This window comes from Chelon labrosus, assembly GCF_963514085.1.
Source record: "Chelon labrosus genome assembly, chromosome: 18".
Lineage (NCBI taxonomy): Eukaryota > Metazoa > Chordata > Actinopteri > Mugiliformes > Mugilidae > Chelon > Chelon labrosus.
Window position 1 is genome coordinate 20306164 of NC_140351.1, and position 18539 is coordinate 20324702.

The 18539-nt window shown below is 41.3% G+C and overlaps 1 protein-coding gene across 3 annotated transcripts in view; it reads left to right on the plus strand.

The window, feature by feature from the left end:
* Positions 1-1995: 1995 nt before the first annotated feature.
* The window catches only part of rttn (rotatin), a 34203-nt gene continuing 17659 nt past the window's right edge, over positions 1996-18539 (plus strand). For 2 of the 3 annotated variants that reach the window (XM_084566427.1, XM_084566428.1), the window contains exons 1-24: positions 1996-2833; positions 3070-3259; positions 3360-3458; positions 3552-3642; positions 3881-3995; positions 5538-5688; positions 5976-6144; positions 6778-6968; positions 7179-7294; positions 8196-8363; positions 8455-8667; positions 8769-8881; positions 8974-9100; positions 9420-9545; positions 10544-10660; positions 11198-11337; positions 11942-12113; positions 12199-12298; positions 12711-12796; positions 13379-13496; positions 13954-14050; positions 14135-14197; positions 14286-14477; positions 15724-15966. In XM_084566427.1, coding sequence (XP_084422553.1) covers positions 2603-2833; positions 3070-3259; positions 3360-3458; positions 3552-3642; positions 3881-3995; positions 5538-5688; positions 5976-6144; positions 6778-6968; positions 7179-7294; positions 8196-8363; positions 8455-8667; positions 8769-8881; positions 8974-9100; positions 9420-9545; positions 10544-10660; positions 11198-11337; positions 11942-12113; positions 12199-12298; positions 12711-12796; positions 13379-13496; positions 13954-14050; positions 14135-14197; positions 14286-14477; positions 15724-15966 — 3428 coding nt within the window. In that variant the 5' untranslated portion in view covers positions 1996-2602. The remainder of the gene's footprint in view (positions 2834-3069; positions 3260-3359; positions 3459-3551; positions 3643-3880; positions 3996-5537; positions 5689-5975; positions 6145-6777; positions 6969-7178; positions 7295-8195; positions 8364-8454; positions 8668-8768; positions 8882-8973; positions 9101-9419; positions 9546-10543; positions 10661-11197; positions 11338-11941; positions 12114-12198; positions 12299-12710; positions 12797-13378; positions 13497-13953; positions 14051-14134; positions 14198-14285; positions 14478-15723; positions 15967-18539) is intronic. The other variant, XM_084566429.1, reaches the window with a different exon arrangement.

An 18539-nucleotide genomic window follows, 5' to 3' on the forward strand; every position in this document is an offset into this window, starting at 1 on the left:
GAGAGCCAGGCCTTCTTGTCCAACATCAGTGTCTGATCTCACAAATGCACTTCTGGATGAATGGTCAAAAATTCCCATAAACACACTCCTAAACCTTGTGGAAAGTCCAGAAGAGTTGAAGCTGTTAAGCTGCAAAGGGTGGGCCGACATCATATTAAACCCTATGGATTAAGAATGGGATGTCACTTAAGTTCACATGCAGGTAAAGGCAGATGAGCCAGTATTTTTGGCAATACAGTGTATGTGGGTTTACAATATTAAAATTGTGAAAAAAATGTTTATTAAAGGCTGTAAGGACAAAACACAAAGTATACCTTCAAACCAAATGTGTACTTACGTAGCAAATAGTCGCAAAATTTCTGCAACCTGTGTTTTTTAGAAGAGGAAAGGAATTAACATAAATAGGATATATGTATACACAGATTTGAACAACATACACCTGACTGCATGTTTTCATCAATTTAAAGTTTTGCTTCCTGTCTGCACCCAGTGCTAACAAATAATCCAGGACACACAGCGGTTGCCAAACAGCGATGTGATGCACTACTAGGAGTAAACTCAGCAGCTACAGACAACTCAGTCTAACCCAGGGCGGTGTATTTTTCCTCCCAAGTAAAGAAGACCTCCTCAGCTGTTTGGATGTAAGAAATCTCCCTCTGTATTCTCACTGTGCGTCTGTAGAATGCCAAGAAGATTCACAGAAGCTCTGTCCTATGCAGTGAATCAGAGGCAGAGAGAACTGGAATAAAATTTTTAACCTCCACAGGTCAATGGACCCTCTGGCAGGTCCATCAATAAGACTCATGTTGTGCAGACAAGCTCTGTTCCAGCCCACGAACCTTTGTTCTAAATTCCAGTCAAGATGCAAAGTTTCTCCCAAAACAACAAACAGGTCCTACAAAATTGAAGGGATGTGTGTAAAGAATGATTTTGTACTGGAGCAGTAATAAAAATACAGCAACTTGGATTTGAATATCTGGCTTTGTATAAAGCTCTGGAACATGAGCATGATTATAAACAAAATGTTACATCTAAATTTGGAGTCACTTAGGAGAACCTGGAGAGAAATTCAGGTAAAATGTACCTGCAGTCAAGGATTATGTGAGCAAATCGTAATTTTCTTTCCACCACCTCAACCTCTTTAAGCATCAAGGTGACAGTAGAGAATATACAGTAGTATGTGGCCAAATTAATTACCGGCTTAAATCCCTCTGGAATTCTCAAAAGCTGTTTGGTTATATTATTAGGATATCAAATTATCATTTGCAAAGTTTGTTAATTATCACCCTGTCTGCCCATCACATCCATGTCACACCTCAGCGCAGCACCTCTCGTGCAACTGGATTAAATTACACATAGAGCATGGAAGTCGTGTTAAGAGGCAAGGCACATCGACTTTGATTTTTGAGAACATCAATGTTTGAAAAGATTAATAATGAGAGTTTAATGTGGCTGCTGTCAGAACCTTATTCAATATGTCAGCAATGCCGAGGCTTTCAGCGATTTTGAAACATGCCTTGAAAGACTGATGATACTGGAAAGAAAAGTTGCTTCATTTTCATTCCGAAAATCAGCCTGGAGTGGTATGCAGCAAAATGGTATGTCTTCTGGGTCATTTGACTAACACTGTTGAGAGAAACATCAGCTAGTGACATGATTTCATGGGACATAGTCTAAGCAGCTGTGATTTACTGAACATATTGTATTAGAGGGTCCTTAAGGACAAGGGGTAGATGTGGGAGGTTTTATCTTGCATTGCTACAAAGGAACTGATGAATGCCAGTTGCTGACCATCAATTGTGACAATCCATTTTGCTGCAGTTTAGACTTCTGTGTGACTTTTGGTTTGGTCTTATGTCCACATAAACAGATGCATTCAGGCACAGATAATGTGTGGTATGTTTTAAAATGTATTGTTGCATAGCACAGTTTTTAACAGCTGATCGTTTTGATCCTATATTATTTTAAAATACATTTACATAATAATCATTTTAATTCAGGTGTTTATGGCATTGCATACGTCGTAGACTACTGAATGTCATAGTTTAAATACTATGTTGACTCAATGATGTCTCAATTTTCCTACAGAGGTGGTCTTCTTGAACGCACCCTGGTTAGGACCTGTACCGGAAGTGGTGTGACGCTGGCGCGGTTGTTGAAAACAAACCCGAGCAGACGTTGTGTTGGCATGACACTGGCAGACAACCACTCAGCAGACTGAGGAGCCGCCTCGGTCCATTGTTAAGCTTGTATTACTTCGCTTTTACACAGAGGAAAGTTTCTAAAATATTTGCTGGACATGGAGTTATCTTCCATTATAAGGAAAATAGGTGAGCTGAACTGTTAGCTATGCAAATGTAACGAAGGAAGTTGAGTTTACTTGGACTCATTAGCCGCTTACACAGTAGCTAACAGCAGTAACTCTCTCTAAGTTGAATTAAATCACTTATATTTATAGTTGTTTTTATTCCAAGTAACGTTATTAAGGCTGACTAAAGTGGCTAACTTTAGCTTACGAACCGAAGACAATAAACGTAGCTAACTTCTACTTCATTAGCTAGCTGTTTATTAGCTAAAACAATACTTAGCTAAGTCTGTTGTAATGTCTGTTATAGTGTTAATACTTTGTCTTTTACAAATCTTAGGTCACTCTTTGGTCGAGATAAGAGTTCGTGCATTGAAGAGCATCTTGTGTAAGCTGGACCATTCCCTGATATCCGTCTGTGACATTGTCCAAGAAAAGATGCTGTTTGTGTATCTTCTGGAGTGGTTCAATTTCCCCGACGTGCCAATGAAGGAGGAGGTCCTTGAACTTCTTTTAACTCTATCAAAGGTAAATATACAGCATGCAGACAGTACATACAATATTAGGTGATCAGATGTAGATCACAGTGGCTAGAGAAGAGCAGTCCCCCAAATGAGCATTCCACTGAGAATCCACTTTAATCAAATGGTAGGATCAACATTTGTTTCATTTTAGGTTTCCTTCATCTCACAAACACAGTGGTGCAGACATTATACCAAACTTTTCCTTTTTCTTTTTTGTCTTTTGTAATGCTGTCCTCAAAGCATCCTAGCGCAGCACAGATGCTGAGAGACGTCAACGCGGTAGACTTTCTCACCCAACTATCTCCTAATGTGGAGCCCAGACTGCGAGCTGTCATTGATGGGACCCTGGACCAGCTGTTCCAGCTACCTGAGCTACTCCCTAGTCATGCAGTTGTCTATTCACATGGACTACATCAGACAACTCCAACAGGTGTTAAGCCAAATATTTGTTTCTGTTTAGAGTCTCTTAAAAAAAAAATGTTCGTGATGCAATGCCGTGTGTTGCCTTCTTACTAGTGTTTTTGCTGCAGATCCAACAGTTGTTTCACCTGAAGAGAGTTTGCCTAAGATGGGTTATTTCCACAAGAGCACGCCAAGCGGTGCAGACGTAGTGCCTCAGAAGATAGCAGGTGCCCCACCTAACGTTTGCCTTAAGGATATGGATGATATTTTTGTTGCTTATAAATATCTTGTGGTTTACACATTTTATCTTTGTTTTGCAGTACACAATTCTGTGAGATGTCTGAAGTTTTCTGTGTTTCCGTGGCTGACTTTGACAAATACAGACAGACACATACTTTTATCGAATGAGAAGTAAGAATGCCTGTAAATAATATTATATGCCTTGTTAAATTAGGAGTAAAACAAAATTATGATTCAACGCTTGGCACTCAACAGTTTCTTAGTTAAAACAAATGTTGTGGTTTGATAGCCAGTCCTATTTACCTGATATTATCTGATTTTTCACTAAACCTTTTGGTTTTAATCAACTTCACAAGAGTGTTTGATGTTAAATTACTGACCATTAAACTCTTTAATACTCTTGAACCAGCTCTCTAGGCAGCAGCAATCCCAACTTGGTGCGGACGACGTGTGAACTTCTGTGCGATGTAATTATGCAAGACTTTCCTGCTGAGATCTTTCTGCAGAGGCCAAGCATTGTAAAGGTACCGTTACGTTATTGTGTTCTTGCACAGGCAGTGGTAATATTGTAAATGTGCATACACCATTCCACCAGACAGAAAGGGTTCAGAAGTGGTAGCGGTTTCCATTATTATGTTACAACAGGTAATAGAACGACTCCTATATTTGTAATAATTTTCAGGTTTCTTCTGAATGTTTTTGTAACTCTGAGACAATACTGATCGCAGATATGTGTTTTTCAGCATCTTGAAACAGGGTATTAGTCAGTGCTTTCATTTTTACATTCAAAGGCTCTCTGATTTTTTTTATCAGTCTACATTTCTGCTACTGCCATCAAATGTGGTGCTAATGTTCCAGACAAATCCCTGTATTTAATGGAAAATCTGAAATGTCTTGACTTAAAAATGCTTGATGCAGTCACAATGCCCTAGCAGTCACTGACTGGTAAGAAAATTGTTGAAGGCTTGTTTATTTTTTTTCCTCATTTCTTGAATATTCTTTATTCAGTGTACTGTTTTGAGTTGCTGGCATGGCCAGCTCATAATGGATTTACAGGATGGTCACTCAAACCACTGTCAAAATAATAACCTGTCAAAACAGTGGCCTTGGACAAAACATCAATTTATAATTCTGTGTCCCTGATCTTGCAGGAGGTTGTGGAAGCCCGTGGAGGCTTACTTTGCTTGAGCAGGTTCTAGATCGCAGTGAGGATAGAGTTCAGTCATGATGTAGCTCTTGCATGGCGTGAAAGTCCTTGGTGGTGCGTTTTGCCTCTTTCCTCTAAGGCCTCCTTTCACAGTTTCTTTATAACTGGACACAGTCATCCACAGGCTTTGTAAAAACATTAACCTTGTCTTGCTGGCTTTTGAGGAATGTCAACAGCCAACGCATTTCATATATTCAACAGATATGCATGCCCGCCATCCATCTCTGTAGAAGTGAGCTACACGTTATTATGCATCTGCCAGCAAGAAAGTGCATGTGTGATATGATGTTGTGATTTTACTGGCGTAGACAAGGGTGTTGGAGGAGACATCATTTTGCCCTGCTGAGCCACTGAGAACATTACTATTTGGTTAATAAATTGGTGTATTAAATTACATCTGTCTCAGGGTAGCATTAGCATAGTGTCACTCAAAAAGAAATCATTGTGGGTAAGTTCTTTTCTTCCAGTGTAGTGTGGCTTTACTTGTTCCTCCTTTGAGTTACAAGAGCTGTTAAGCAATGTTAAAAGAGTGAATGAATGAATAAAAGACTTGAATTTAAAGACATGACATTAACCACAGAGGGTAGGTCATCTGAACTTGGAACAAATTGCTGTTTCAATAATTCAATTCCTCTGGGCCTTTTTTATTTTGCAGACTTTATTACGACTTTTCTGTCACTGTCTGCAATGAAGTCCTGTTTAAAAGCAGTCTTTGTAGATTGTTTGCCTCAGTTTACCTCTGTATATTGGCCAATTTAGGTATTTGCCCACTTGCAATAAAATCCTAATTGAATAGTTGTTCATCCGTAACGCAGCTTCAAAGCAAAATAACACCTCCGATATCCGCTTCTGCCTCCAGAACCTGCTGTCCCTGTTGAGACTGGGTTTGGGTAAAGGTGAGGCCAGCTACCTCCACTTGCCGGCTCTTTCCTGCCTGCAGCAGCTTTGTGTGGGGTTAAGGAAGAGACTGCGCTTTCATCAAGATCCAAGCTTCTACTCTGCAAAACAAGGTAGCATGCCTCGTCTGTTGGCCTCATTCATCAACTGTTTTACAGACTTTTAAAAGCAGAAAGTATTTTTTCATGCGTGTCTCATTTGTGGTCCCCTGTTACCATTTCATGTCTGTCACTAAATCTAAATCTTTAGCTATGTTTTTCTTGTAATTCACTCTGACACAAGAAATTTAACTATGTATGTCTAATCGTACTGGCTGATTACTTTCAAAGGAAGTAATTAGGGCGGCGTGCAACAAATATGCGAGTATGTCATTTTTCATTCGTGTTTTGTGTCCGTGTAGATCCAGTGTCCCAGAACTCGTCCTTCTCTTACACCCACGAGGTTCTGGGGAACCAGCGTTCTCAGGCCTCCTCTCCTGGGGCAGAGTGCTCTCCCCGACCTTCCGTGGTGGGACGCACCGGCCAGAGGCCCAGGGGAGACGGCCAGGACGGAGATGCAGCTTCTAACAGGTGTGTGAATGTAGGCAAATTTTCATAACAGTAGATTTTAAATAAAGACAGAAGGAGATTATATTAAAAAAAAAAAAAAAAAGGCATCTTCTTCTTTGTCTATCTGGTGTAGTGTCTATGTATTATTTCCTTGGATGAGGTTGTATTTATTTTGGCGATGAGAGCAGAGATTCTCTCAGTTTGGCATCTCTCACACTCCTGAGACTTACGTGGTATTATGTTATGTCTGTCTACCTTGCTTGTAGAAGTAACATTGTGATATGACTCAGCGTTGTAGTCAGTTCTGTTCATCTGACCTGAAAAGTGAGTCCTTTTGGCTTTTTGTGAATTTGTGCACAGTAGGGCTTTCTGTGGCTTTGATAATGATAAAATTGCTAGTGACACCAGCAACCCACACAAGAGGATAAAACGGTGTAAAGAAAGGAAGACTGAGGGATTTTCTTGTTAAATATGAACAACACCAGGAGCCCTCTAGCGGCTGGTCTGCACTGTTTAAAAGGCAGTTTTGATTCCTGTGATGGCATATTCAGTTTTATGATGCATCCCTATACAGCTGATGCGTCACTCCTTGTGTTTGAATGGTCCGATCTTGAATTTACAGTTGTGCTCCTATCTTGTCTGTAATGCTTCCAGTGGAAGCTCACACAGAGGTGGAGCAGCAGACCAGGCCCCCACACAGACGCTGCAATCACCTGCAGATGTGGCCCCCGTGGATCTCCCTGACCTGGGCGTAGAAGATGTCCTGGAGATGCAGTTACGGCAGCTGACTGTGGCTCAGTTTACTGTTGCCACCATGGAGCATGCCATACCCCTGCTTAAAACAGGTAGGAGTCAGTCGGTGTTTTTAAATACTAAATCAGTTATTTCAGTCTGTTTCTGTTCCTTTTTTTCTTTTGTGAAAGGATATTGTAAATGCCTCCTCACCTGTTTCCTTTTATTTACTAGAATCTGTCAGTTGTTGTTTTTTTTGATCTTGTTAAAAAAAAATCTCTCCCACTCTTGTTCTGTTTCTCTCTCGCTCTCCCGCTTCTCAGAAGGTCTGCATGTGTTCCATCGTGTTCTGGAGCTGCTGTGCGACGCCGTCCTCCTGCTTGGGGACAGCGTTTGTGAGCTGGTCTGGGACGAGCGCAGCCTGGTGGGGATGGAGCTGGCAAGTCAACACAACTCATGACAGCCTCTTATGTAGATGAATGGATACACTTCACTGAAAAGGGGAACTGGGTTGGCCACAAGACAATTTGCCACAAATACGCAGGCATGCGGTGCTCACCTGTCAAGGAGAACTGCGAGCATGTGATTGAGTGAAATGAATTATATAAGGTTACAAAGGCTTTCTGTTGGTTACAAAGAGCTTCTTGCACATACATGCAAACACCCTTCGTTTCTACCCCTGGGTTTTTCCAAGCACTGAATTGCTGGGTTAGTATATGTCTTCATTTATTATGTGTATTAAGTCCACACAATAGATTGTGTTAAACAGGTGTGCTTTTTTTACCACGCAGAATCATTTGTTATCCACCCTGGCTGTTTAAAGAGTATGTTCCTCTGCAGGGGGATTTACACACTTGTCAAGCCCAGGCCCCTGTGGCCCTCTGCTGTTTAATACATGCCCATATCCTTGCAGCCTGAGAACTATTTTGTCATCTTTATGTGGAGAGCAGCTTTTGTGTGCCAGACCTCTAGGTTTTTCCTATGGGAATGGGCCGAACTGTTCACGCCAGCTCCAGCAATGCACAAGGCATGCACTGCCCCCTGCTGGTGTTCGTCTCCTATTGTTCAGTTCCTACACCCAGAACAAAGTGGCTCAGAATAGATTGTTCCAATTTATTCACAGTGAGATGGGGTGGATCTGTATCTCGTCCCAAAATAACCCTGAAATCTGATTACGTTCCATTCCTAACCCCTGGAACGAACAATTTTTCTCTTGGCGCCCAGCCAGCAGCTGTGTCAGAGTGTGTGAACATGCACGCAGTGTGAGAACTTGTGCTTGTGCTGGTGTGTGTGTCTGGCATGTGTGCCTTTGTTTATATTTCTGTCTGCGTGTGTTTTAGAAGGAGAAGCTGCAAGCCTGCATGGAACTACTGGGAGATATCCTGAGCTATCATCAGAGCTGTTCAGCAGATATTCCCCACAGTTCCCAGGCTCACCACAGAATGGCCTACGCTGGCACTGCCATATTCACCATTAAACTCCTACAAACCATCCTCCCTCCAGAGAAGGTGTGTGTGTGTGTGCCTGTGTGGCCAAATAGCATAAATTTATTATTATTTTTCCCATTTGAAAGTTAATGTTCCTATAATTCTCACACAGGCTAGTGACAACCTCCCAGAAAACACAGCAACAGCTATTTTCCACTTATGCTTGGACACATCATTGGGAAGCTTATTGCCCAGCATGCAAGAGACAGCAGTGGCGTATTTGGAGCAGGTGAACCCAGACAGCCATGAGCTCTACAGGAGGGTGACCCGTGCTGCCCTCTGGATGGAATCCACTTGTAATTTTCTCAAAGATGCCCAAGCTGAGGTATAAGCTGCAGGTCACAGCTAAAATAGAGACAGCAGTCATCTTAGAAAGATATGCATTCAAACCGTATTTTTCATTCACTGATGTCTTCCTCTCTCAAGGGTGAAAAGAACTGGTTGGAGCTACTGGAGCTGGCAGACCAAGCCATAGACGGACTTCCGTTTCATCAGCACTTGCCTGTCGTTAAAGAATGTGTCCACATTTGCTCTTACCTGTGAGATAAAACTCTGATCAGTTTATTGCAGTATAAAAGCATTCGCACATTCTGCTGCATTTAAATATGAATAATTATTTGTTCCTGATCAGGTGGAAGTTTGATCAGCCCAGTCCCCTCCTCCAGACTGAAAGCCAAAAACTCTTCCTCAAGCTGCTGTCCCATCCTTCACTGCCTGTCAAGACGGAAACATATAAATGCACTTTAAACCTGGTCAAGGTCATAGCAAGATATCTTATACGGACAGTCATTGTTTAACTGAGTGTAAAGGGTCATATAAATACCAGTCACATGCAGCCGTAATGTGGGTCTGTTTGGTGGGGCATCCATATGTAAATAAGTAGGATCAAGATGGATGAGTCAGAGCTCTTTGACGGTGTGCTGTGAAATCCCCACTTGACATTTGAGATCAGTCATTCTTTTCATTTTACCAATCACTGTCTAGAGTGCAGAGCTACATTTAAAGTGGATTGAAAGTACAAGTGAGACGATAGCAATAATTTATGGTGTTCTCTGGTGTGATTACATATACCCCTAGGACTGCCTTGGCATCCAGAATGTGTCACGACAGGATCCAGCAGCGTGCGCTGGAGTCAACTTCCTTCTCCACCACCGAGTGCTCTATGAAATAATTACTTTTGGTCTCCAAGACTCTTCAGAAAAGGTAGATGCACTTGGTGTACGTCTTGCACTTATACAGTATAAATAGATGTAATAGACCTCAGTTCCAATGCCGCTTGACTTTATGTACTATACAATATGTATACAATATATCATGACCCATCGCCTCCCAGTTGGTGGCTAGTGGACGTTCCAGGTTCTGGTTCTCTTGTATATTTCCCAGCCCAAGTGTTTAGGCAGATACAAACAAAACATTTGGGCTTATACAGTGTTTTTGTACATTATTCAATGTCAAGAACTAGCTCTCCTTGTAGGAGCAGCACTCCATCTGGGTTTACCTGATACTCCAAGCCCTCTTTCTTGATAGTGAACTAGAACTGTAAACGTTTGAGCAGCTCTGTGTTTGCGTTATATGTCAACTATTGGTCACTTTCATTAGTGAATGTCCTCAAAGTTAAAATTATTCCAACCCACCCGTTTTGTGTTGCCAAAGGTTTTTTTTAACCTAACATCGCTACAACTCACTGAATATTATTCAAACTCCATTGTCGTTTGTCACCACATTGCTTCTAGTCCCTTCCTGTATGTATACCCTTTTAGGTTTTCTTAGTACTTTTCTCTACTTGGTTGGTTTGCCATAGCAACCCTCTTGGTTCTGTCCAGCCAGTTAGTGGGCTGCAGTGTTGTCAAGTCACCTTTTAGTATCAGCAAACCAAAATAAATACCAGGTACTGTCTGTAATGGATATAGAACAGAGTCGAACTATAACAAGAAGTGGAAATAAGGCTTGTTAGGAAGTCTTTCTGGCCATTTCTTTTACTTGTCAGTTCAGTGTTACAAGGAATAACTACAGTCACACACAGGTACTCATGAGACTTAAAATCACAGGCATTTCTTTGTGTTTTTTTTTATTCTACATTACTCTAAATCAGGCTAAACTGTCTTATAATTTAGATGTTTAAAAATCTGTCAGAGTACTTGCTTGTAGATGTTTTGTCAGCACTGCCTTTGTGAATTCAGCAATTTACCTGTGATCTATAGGTGAACGCTCCTGCCAAGGATGTCCTGCTATTTCTGCTCAAGGGACGATTGATGATGACAGCGTCAACCTGGGACAGATTCAACGAGGCACTTTACCCGGTCATGCCCATATTACAGGTGTTGTACTCTCTGTAAAGGCTGCTTAGTAATTACACTGCAGAGCTCATAAAGCGCCATCATGTTCGGAACTTATTACATTATATTTATGGAGTGGAGGAAGTGGTGAATGTTTGCTACAATCAAAACATTCACGAACAAAAGTGTAATATTAGGTCCACAACAACTGCATATTGAGCTGCCAGTGGAAAAAAATTTAGTTATTCTCCCATTTTCATATTCTGTGTAATATGGTTTCCTTTCTGGGTGGAAAAAACAAACTTTTATTAATTGTTCAGATTCCGGCAACAGAAAGCCAGGAAACTCTTCATGAATATACATGAGATTTTGACTAGGCTGTCAAGTATGATTTAATTCAAGGAGGCCATTCAGAGATGAGCCCACCATGTCAACAAGAGACGAAATGAAACCACCCGTAATCAAAGCGATGCATATTTTATTTACCGTTGCTCTGCTTAGCTGGAATTCCCTGTTGTTCGCTCCATTGTCTGCCAACACAGTCTGGGAATTGTGTGTGTGTCTGTGTGTGTGTGGCAGGGTTACGCCAGCACTGAAGAGTCACTGGGAAACTGTGTCCTGCTGATAAGTGACATGTCAGACGTGGCAAGAGACAACGTGTTCCCAAGTACAGCCAAGCTAAAAGCAGCCCTGCGACTTCTTTTCACCAAACAGCCCACGTGAGTCTGAGCTCTGGGTCTTTGTATTGTCCGTGTTTGTGATTGTGCTCCTCTGGGTTTGTTTTGGCTATTATTTGTCTGCCCAGATGTGCTTGCATATTAGACATGTGTGCATTTTGTTCCTTGCGTGAAGTACTTTGATGAGTTTGGCGTTTTTTTTAATTTAATTTTAATTTAATTTTTTTTGTTAACGAGACAAAATCCTGCGATCCTGAATATTTACCTCCATAACACTTGTGGTGGACATATTTCCATTGTATGTTGCTGTCAGGTGATGTGCTCATCGAGACATCTGAATGCTCTTTGAGGCCTGTGAAAAGCAGCTTCCCACCCAGTCCCAGTCCATGAATATTGATAGAGATGGAAATTAACACCAGAGAAGGCCTGGAAGATTTCAGCAGCAGCTAATAGATTTATCTGCAGTGCCAGCTATTTTTTTTGACAACCAATTGCTATTTACATGTTTAAAAAGCCCAGAAAGAAACATAAAATACAAATATTTTCACCCATGTGGCAGTGCTTTAAACCTGGATAAATGTTTTAACTTGTGTAATTATCAGTTACAATTTTTGGCTTAATTTCTCTCATGACTCATTATTAACAGTGTAAGAATAGCAGCAGTGCAACAAATCCTGCCCCATCTGACCAGCAGTGAGGGGGCAAACACAGCCAGACCGGCTCTGGATCAACCTATGATTTCCTCACTCCCCAACCTCTACTGCCTCAGAAACCCTTTAGACATTTCACTTGACACCAGCAGCAGGTCCGTCCTAAAGGTATAAATCAACTCACATACATCAGAAAGAAGAAAACCGATATACTTGTCCACAGACATAAATATTAACAGTGTGTTTTGGCTAGGTGGAGTCGGTGGAGAAGCTGTTTTGCATCTTGCACTCAGACACTGTTGACATTTCCCTGAGAAGATCAGCTGCTGAACAGCTGTCTGTCGTGCTTCAAGGTGAGTTGTCTGTAAAAGCTAATGATGGTCAAGAGCAGTAATGTGAACTCATCTGTTGTGGTGTCATAATATGTTTCTGAGAGTGGACTAATACTTTCACGCTATAGATGAGATATAACAAGCTAATCTAAGAGTGGGATAGTACCACTAGAAATCTACATGAGGAATTTAGTTCACATGTGTCTTAATTTCATTTGAGAACCTTAATTGATCCCAGCCAGAGTTAATTAAAAAAAATACTTTTAAAAGTTTGTGTGTTAAGTTTTCCACTGGAGAAAACTACAATTTGCAGCAAGTGCAGCAGAGCTTGTGCCTTCCCACTACCATATGTTTTCGACAAACAAAGAAAATAGTCAACAATTATGCAAATGTTTACCATTGTATATTCACTTGTTCCCTCTCTTCGCTTCAGACACATCAATGCACCCAGTTCTGAAGAATCTTGGAATAACGGATAAAGTCATTTCTTTCATTACGGAGAGCGTGAATGGCAACGAGGTAAAAACGATCAGCTTTAGATGTGTGCTGAAGGATTCGCTGTGAACAAAACAAACCCTGTAACTTCGTAGATTGAACTGCGAGTGCTCCCGTTTGTGTAAATGCCCTTGTTTACATGTGGTTATGTGAGTACATGTGTTGCCAGTGGTTGTGGAGGAAAGCCACTGAGGCGTGGATGATAGAAGGATGAAGTGGCCTGCGTTAATAGTGTCAGACAGGCCCTGGTCAGCAGTGATGTTTGCCCTCTAGTTATTGCAGTCTGCTGATCATTCCCAGGCCTTGAATCAGACTCACTGCCAGGGGTAAATGTCCCAACTTGTTTAGATGCATGGAGGTGAAGGAACAGGGCTACTTTACTCGGCTACAAATGTGTCTGTAAAAGCAATGTCTGCAGGTCGTGTTTGTCCCAACTATACGCTGCCGTCAACCTGCACAGTCAAAACATTTGGGTTTGAGAGTTGACAGTAAAGACATCTGTGTATCTGTATGAGTCACCAAGCAAGAGGAGACAGAAAGAGAATGTGTGTGTTTGTGTTCTCCCTGCAATTAAACACAGAGTCACTATGTTGTTGTTCCCCCCAGAGCTTGGATTGTCTGCTGGAGCCCTGTGTATGTATCCTGAGAAAGCTGGTGTATGCTGATCCATCTCTGAGGCACAGCCTGGCGCAGCGCAACCTCCTGCTCCTCACTCTGCTCAGGGGTACGTTCACAAGACAACTCATTAAGTAACAGCTATACACGTTGTGTTGTGCAGCCCGGGGGCCGCATTCTCAAGTCAGCCACTGCTGCAAATGCTGCTTTTAACCATGTTGTCATACTGTAATAAATGGCATGTTAGTGTGATGCAACTTGTTGCCGTGGAGCTCAGCTCAGCACCAGTGCGCTGCGAAGAGCTTTATCTTTGGTTGCAATATATACAACAACTCCACTATTTGTTGCATAATTTGTAGCTAGATTTGCAGTGACACGTTTTAAATTAGGAGGCTTTAAATGCTATTGTGTATTTGTATATATTTGTTATTTATGTGATTTAGACATTACGTTACAAATGTAAGGTTTGAAATGAGCTTTTAAGTGTTTGTCACTCTAATGGAATTTCACTTTCCAGTAAAGTTGAGGATATTATGTAAATTGTCTCTGTTGTGTCCTTATTACAGCATCCTTGATACTAAAGGAGAACAAATGCAATGGAAGTGAGATTGCTGTCCTGATGAGTTTACTGTTGTTTGATGAGATCGCCAGCATTGAGATATGGTGAGTTTATCTTTCCCTTCTCTCCATGACTGTATTATCAACGTTCATCCAATCAACATTCCGCTTGTTTTTTTTTGTCATCAGGTCGGACAAATCCAACACCGTCACCGCCACACCCTTCTCCCTACCACTGACAGTAATACGCAGGTAAGGCCATCCATAAAGTTATTAAGACCAGTTATTTTGTTACACGTTTTTCCTTTCCCCTAGATTTTTGATCTAATGTCTCTTTAAGGTTCAATCTTCCATTGCAAGCAGCGACTCATCACGCCGTCAGCCCGTACTGCTGCGTCTTGGCTCCTTGTTCCGACCTGCAGACATTTAACCCTGCCCGCCAAGCTCTGCAGGTGGCCTGGAACACTGCATGGCATTCTGGGATCGATAACCTCCTTGAGACGCTGCGTGGCGCTGCCAGTGATGCTGTCGAGTGAGTTTCTTTAGTGTGACTCAGGGTTGCTCGTCACATCTGTGGCGTATGTCCGTACTGTACGCTGTAGCCTGACCTGCGCCTGACGGAAACTGCAAACATGTGACCAGCTCAGAATGCATTTCCTTCTTCACGTCTCTCAGTGGCCAGACAAGCACAGAAATTTTCCCTCCTTCTTTCTTCTACACAACATCTACTTGGACATCTTGTCTCTTCTGTGCAGCATTTATTAATTTCAACTCCAGCTCATTCCATTGTTTGAAGCACATGTAGAAAGTCAACATGGGTAACAAGCATCTGAGTAGCACTTTACCAGTGTAACTGCAGAATGATGTTACAGTATTGACTCTGTATAGATCCCTTGCAGGGATATAAACCAGGCTTTACTGTTATGAACTTATGATGTTAGCATTGCTGACAATTTGCTGAAGCAAACTATTGATCTATTAAAGTTTCAACACTTTAGTAGTTGGCATTATGTGTAGTTTACTGTGCAATATATTGGTTTGATTTCATGTCAGATGAAACTGTCCAGAATGATTATTCTGTGGCAGATTTTTTTCGCTTTCACAAAGCCAGCTACATATCACTCTTTTTACAACGTTCTCTATAGTGGGAAGTTGTAGTGAAGGATTAGATTCAGAGTCTTGGCATCTTGTGTTTCATCTGTCTTCATTTACTTCTAATGTGCCCTAATTCAAACAAATGAGAATGTCTCTCACAGTTTTAACCAGCTTGATTACACCAAAGACGTTTGAAGCACACCATGGGATGGATCAATCCATCTGAAACTAAATTTCGTACAGTGCTTTGATTGGGAGAAGAGTACTTGTTTAAGATGGATTAGTCAATGAAAATTGAAGGGTATCTTCTTTGTACTTAGCATTTATGCAAATATTGTTTTCTCACTACACAGCTGTCTCTTTCATTACCTATTGTCATGACATAATTCATTTTTTTTCCCTTTAACATTGCCATTGATTGTGGCTGGTATGACTGTTGCTGTCTCTGCTCGATTGAGTTGATTGAATTGCAAGAAATTCTCAGAAAACTTCTCTCTTCTGATGACTCATAAATGTCTCATCCCTCTGGGCTGGTGATCAAATATGTTTGTAAATGCAGTCATTAGTGTGCTCCTGAGGGAGCTGCTTATGCAACACACTTGTTGACAGCGCATCAATAATCATGTAATGTGGTTTCGAATACAGTTTTTTTAGGCACTTACATTCTGTCCCCCCCCCCACAGATTTCATCCTGACTTAAAGCTGTCAGAAGCCCAGGTTCTGTCGCTGCAGGCAGTTCACCTCCCCACTGCGCTGCAGGACTGCATCCAGACCATCGTCACTGCGGCGGGACACAGTTCTGTGGCCTCTGCCCTCTCCAGGCTCAGACTCTACTTGTTGATTGACAGACTGGTTCTCCCTCACGTTCCCACCCACAGCTACAGAAACACCCTTGACTCCCTCAGTTGGCAGGCAGCAGTGACCAGGTATACTGCAAACATATTTAGGAATGAGACGTGTACTGCAGTAAATGTGTCTTCTTAGGTTTATGAATTACGCAAATTGAGTTGAACTCAGCATATGGCCATTACTTTTACTTCTGCTACATCTCAGTGAACAACAGCACTTGCCGTATTTTTTTTTCCCCCATGGCAGTTTACAGTGTGTTTCTTTTTATTTAGTATTTTCAGTTTAAGGGAAGACATTTCCTTCGCTCTGCCCATCCATTGGTTAAGGCTTGGAGATTCAGTTCTATACCAGCACTTTGTTATAGCTAGTTTTTACAAGCGATCAACAGTATTTTACATAGATACCAGTCTTTTTTAATAATCACATTCTCGTTTAAGACACAAAAATAAAGGACCGTCACATTGTTAGGAATTGCGTATCCCAGAATCATTCCCAGAGTCATACATCCAGCACTGACACGGATTTTAGAAATTATTTTTCTATTCTTCTTTTTATAGGCTTCAGTTGGGATGATTCTTTTACCACGGGTTATTTGCTGGTATCAGAAGAAGTCTTTATTTTCTAATGCCCCTGTCTCACCATTGTCTGAATGCAGCATCACTGATTCCTGGTTCAACTCTGGGATATCGTATTCTTTTACCATCTTGCTCCAGATAGTCAGTGTTTGTGTAATAATTTCATTTTTGCTTTGTTGGGTCAATTTATTTCCTATGTCCCCTAATGTTGCATGAATCTGGAAAGTTTCCATCTTGGCCTCTATGTCTTTCTGTCTTGCCTGATATAAAGGGCAACATGTAGGAACCAGGAACTTTACTTGAGCTGCGTAAAAGTATTATTTCAGATTAGGCAAGAACAACCCTCCCTCTTCTTTTTGTAGTTGAAGTGTCCTATACCTGACCTTGGCCTCTTTCCGGCCCAGACGAATATAGATTTAAGTTTGTCCAGTGTCTGAATTGTGTTTCTGGAATCATCTGTGGGATGGATTGGAAAAGGTATAACAGTCTGTGTAACACATTCATTTTTATTACCTGAATTTGTGTCTCAAAGTCCATGTTAAAGGCTGACCACTGCCCGATATCCGTTTGAATATTATTATTATTAATGTTATTATAATTTATTTCAAATGTTTTGGTGAGATCTTTTGCCAGTACCACCCCCAGACATTTAATTACCTTGGAATTCCATTTGACGTCATATTTTTCTCTAATTTCTTGGCCTAGGAAATAATTGTGTAAGCATTTGTGTTTTTGCTACGTTTAATTTATAGCCTGAGTATTTACCATAGTCTTCTAATATCGACAACAGATTAGGAAAGGTCCTGTCTGGGTCTTGGAGAGCCACAATAACATCATCTGCAAAGAGTCCTATGAGATGCTCCTGCTTTTCTATATGGATTTCTTTTAGGTTGTTACTTTGCTTGATCATTTGTGCCAGCGGTTCAATAAATACAGCAAACAAGGTAGGGCTAAGACAACATCCTTGATGAGTTCCTCGCTATAAGATAAATCTATTAGTTAGATGTCCATTCATTTTTATCCTCGCTCTAAGTTCTTGGTAGAGGCCTTGGATACATTGTATTAACTGCCCTTGAATCCCTAGTTTCCACAAAATCCAATACAGAAATCTCCAGTTGACACAATCAAAAGCCTTTTCTGCATCAAGGCTCACTGGTACTGCTCTCAGGCCCTGCCTTTGGATTTGATCTATTATGTGAAGGATACATCTAATGTTATCCTGAGTCTGCCTGCCTGTTATAAAACCTGACTGATCTTCATCTATCAAGTCAGACATAAAATTTTCAAATCTGTTGGATATTATTGAAGTAAAGATCTAAAAGTCCACATTTAGATTTGAAATGGGTCTGTAGGATTCACAGATTTCTTATTTTTTTTTTCTTCCTTTGGTATAACTGAAATTATAGCCTCTTTCCATGAGGGGGGCAGTTTTAAAGAGTCAGAGTCAGACTGAAAGAATTCAGGAGTAGCGGGGTTAATTCCTCCCCAAATGTTTTATACCACTTGCTGGGCAATCCGTCACTACCTGGTCTTTTGTTTGATTTTAATCTACTAATTGTGGCATCTAATTCCTTTTTAGTGATACTGGAAATTAGTTTTCTATTTTGTTGCTTCATTTCACACTCTCCTTTTGCTGTGGGTTGGGTATATAAGTTTTCATAGTAATATTTAAAAACCCTTTCTATTTCTTCAGGTTCAAATAGTAGTTGTTTCGTTAGGGGGTCTCTAATTGTATTGTATTGTTTAAGGGTCCCGGGTTCGAATCCATGGGCCGACTGGGCCTTTCTGTGTGGAGTTTGCATGTTCTCCCTGTGTCCGCGTGGGTTCTCTCCGGGTACTCCGGCTTCCTCCCACCATCCAAAGACATGCTGGTTTGGTTAATTGGTGATTCTAAATTGGCCGTAGGTGTGAGTGTGAGTGTGAATTGTTGTCTGTCTCTCTGTGTTAGCCCTGCGATAGACTGGAGACCTGTCCAGGATGTACCCCGCCTCTCGCCCGATGACAGCTGGGATTGGCTCCAGCAGACCCAGCGATCCTTAACAGGACTAAGCGGTTACAGAAGATGAATGAATGAA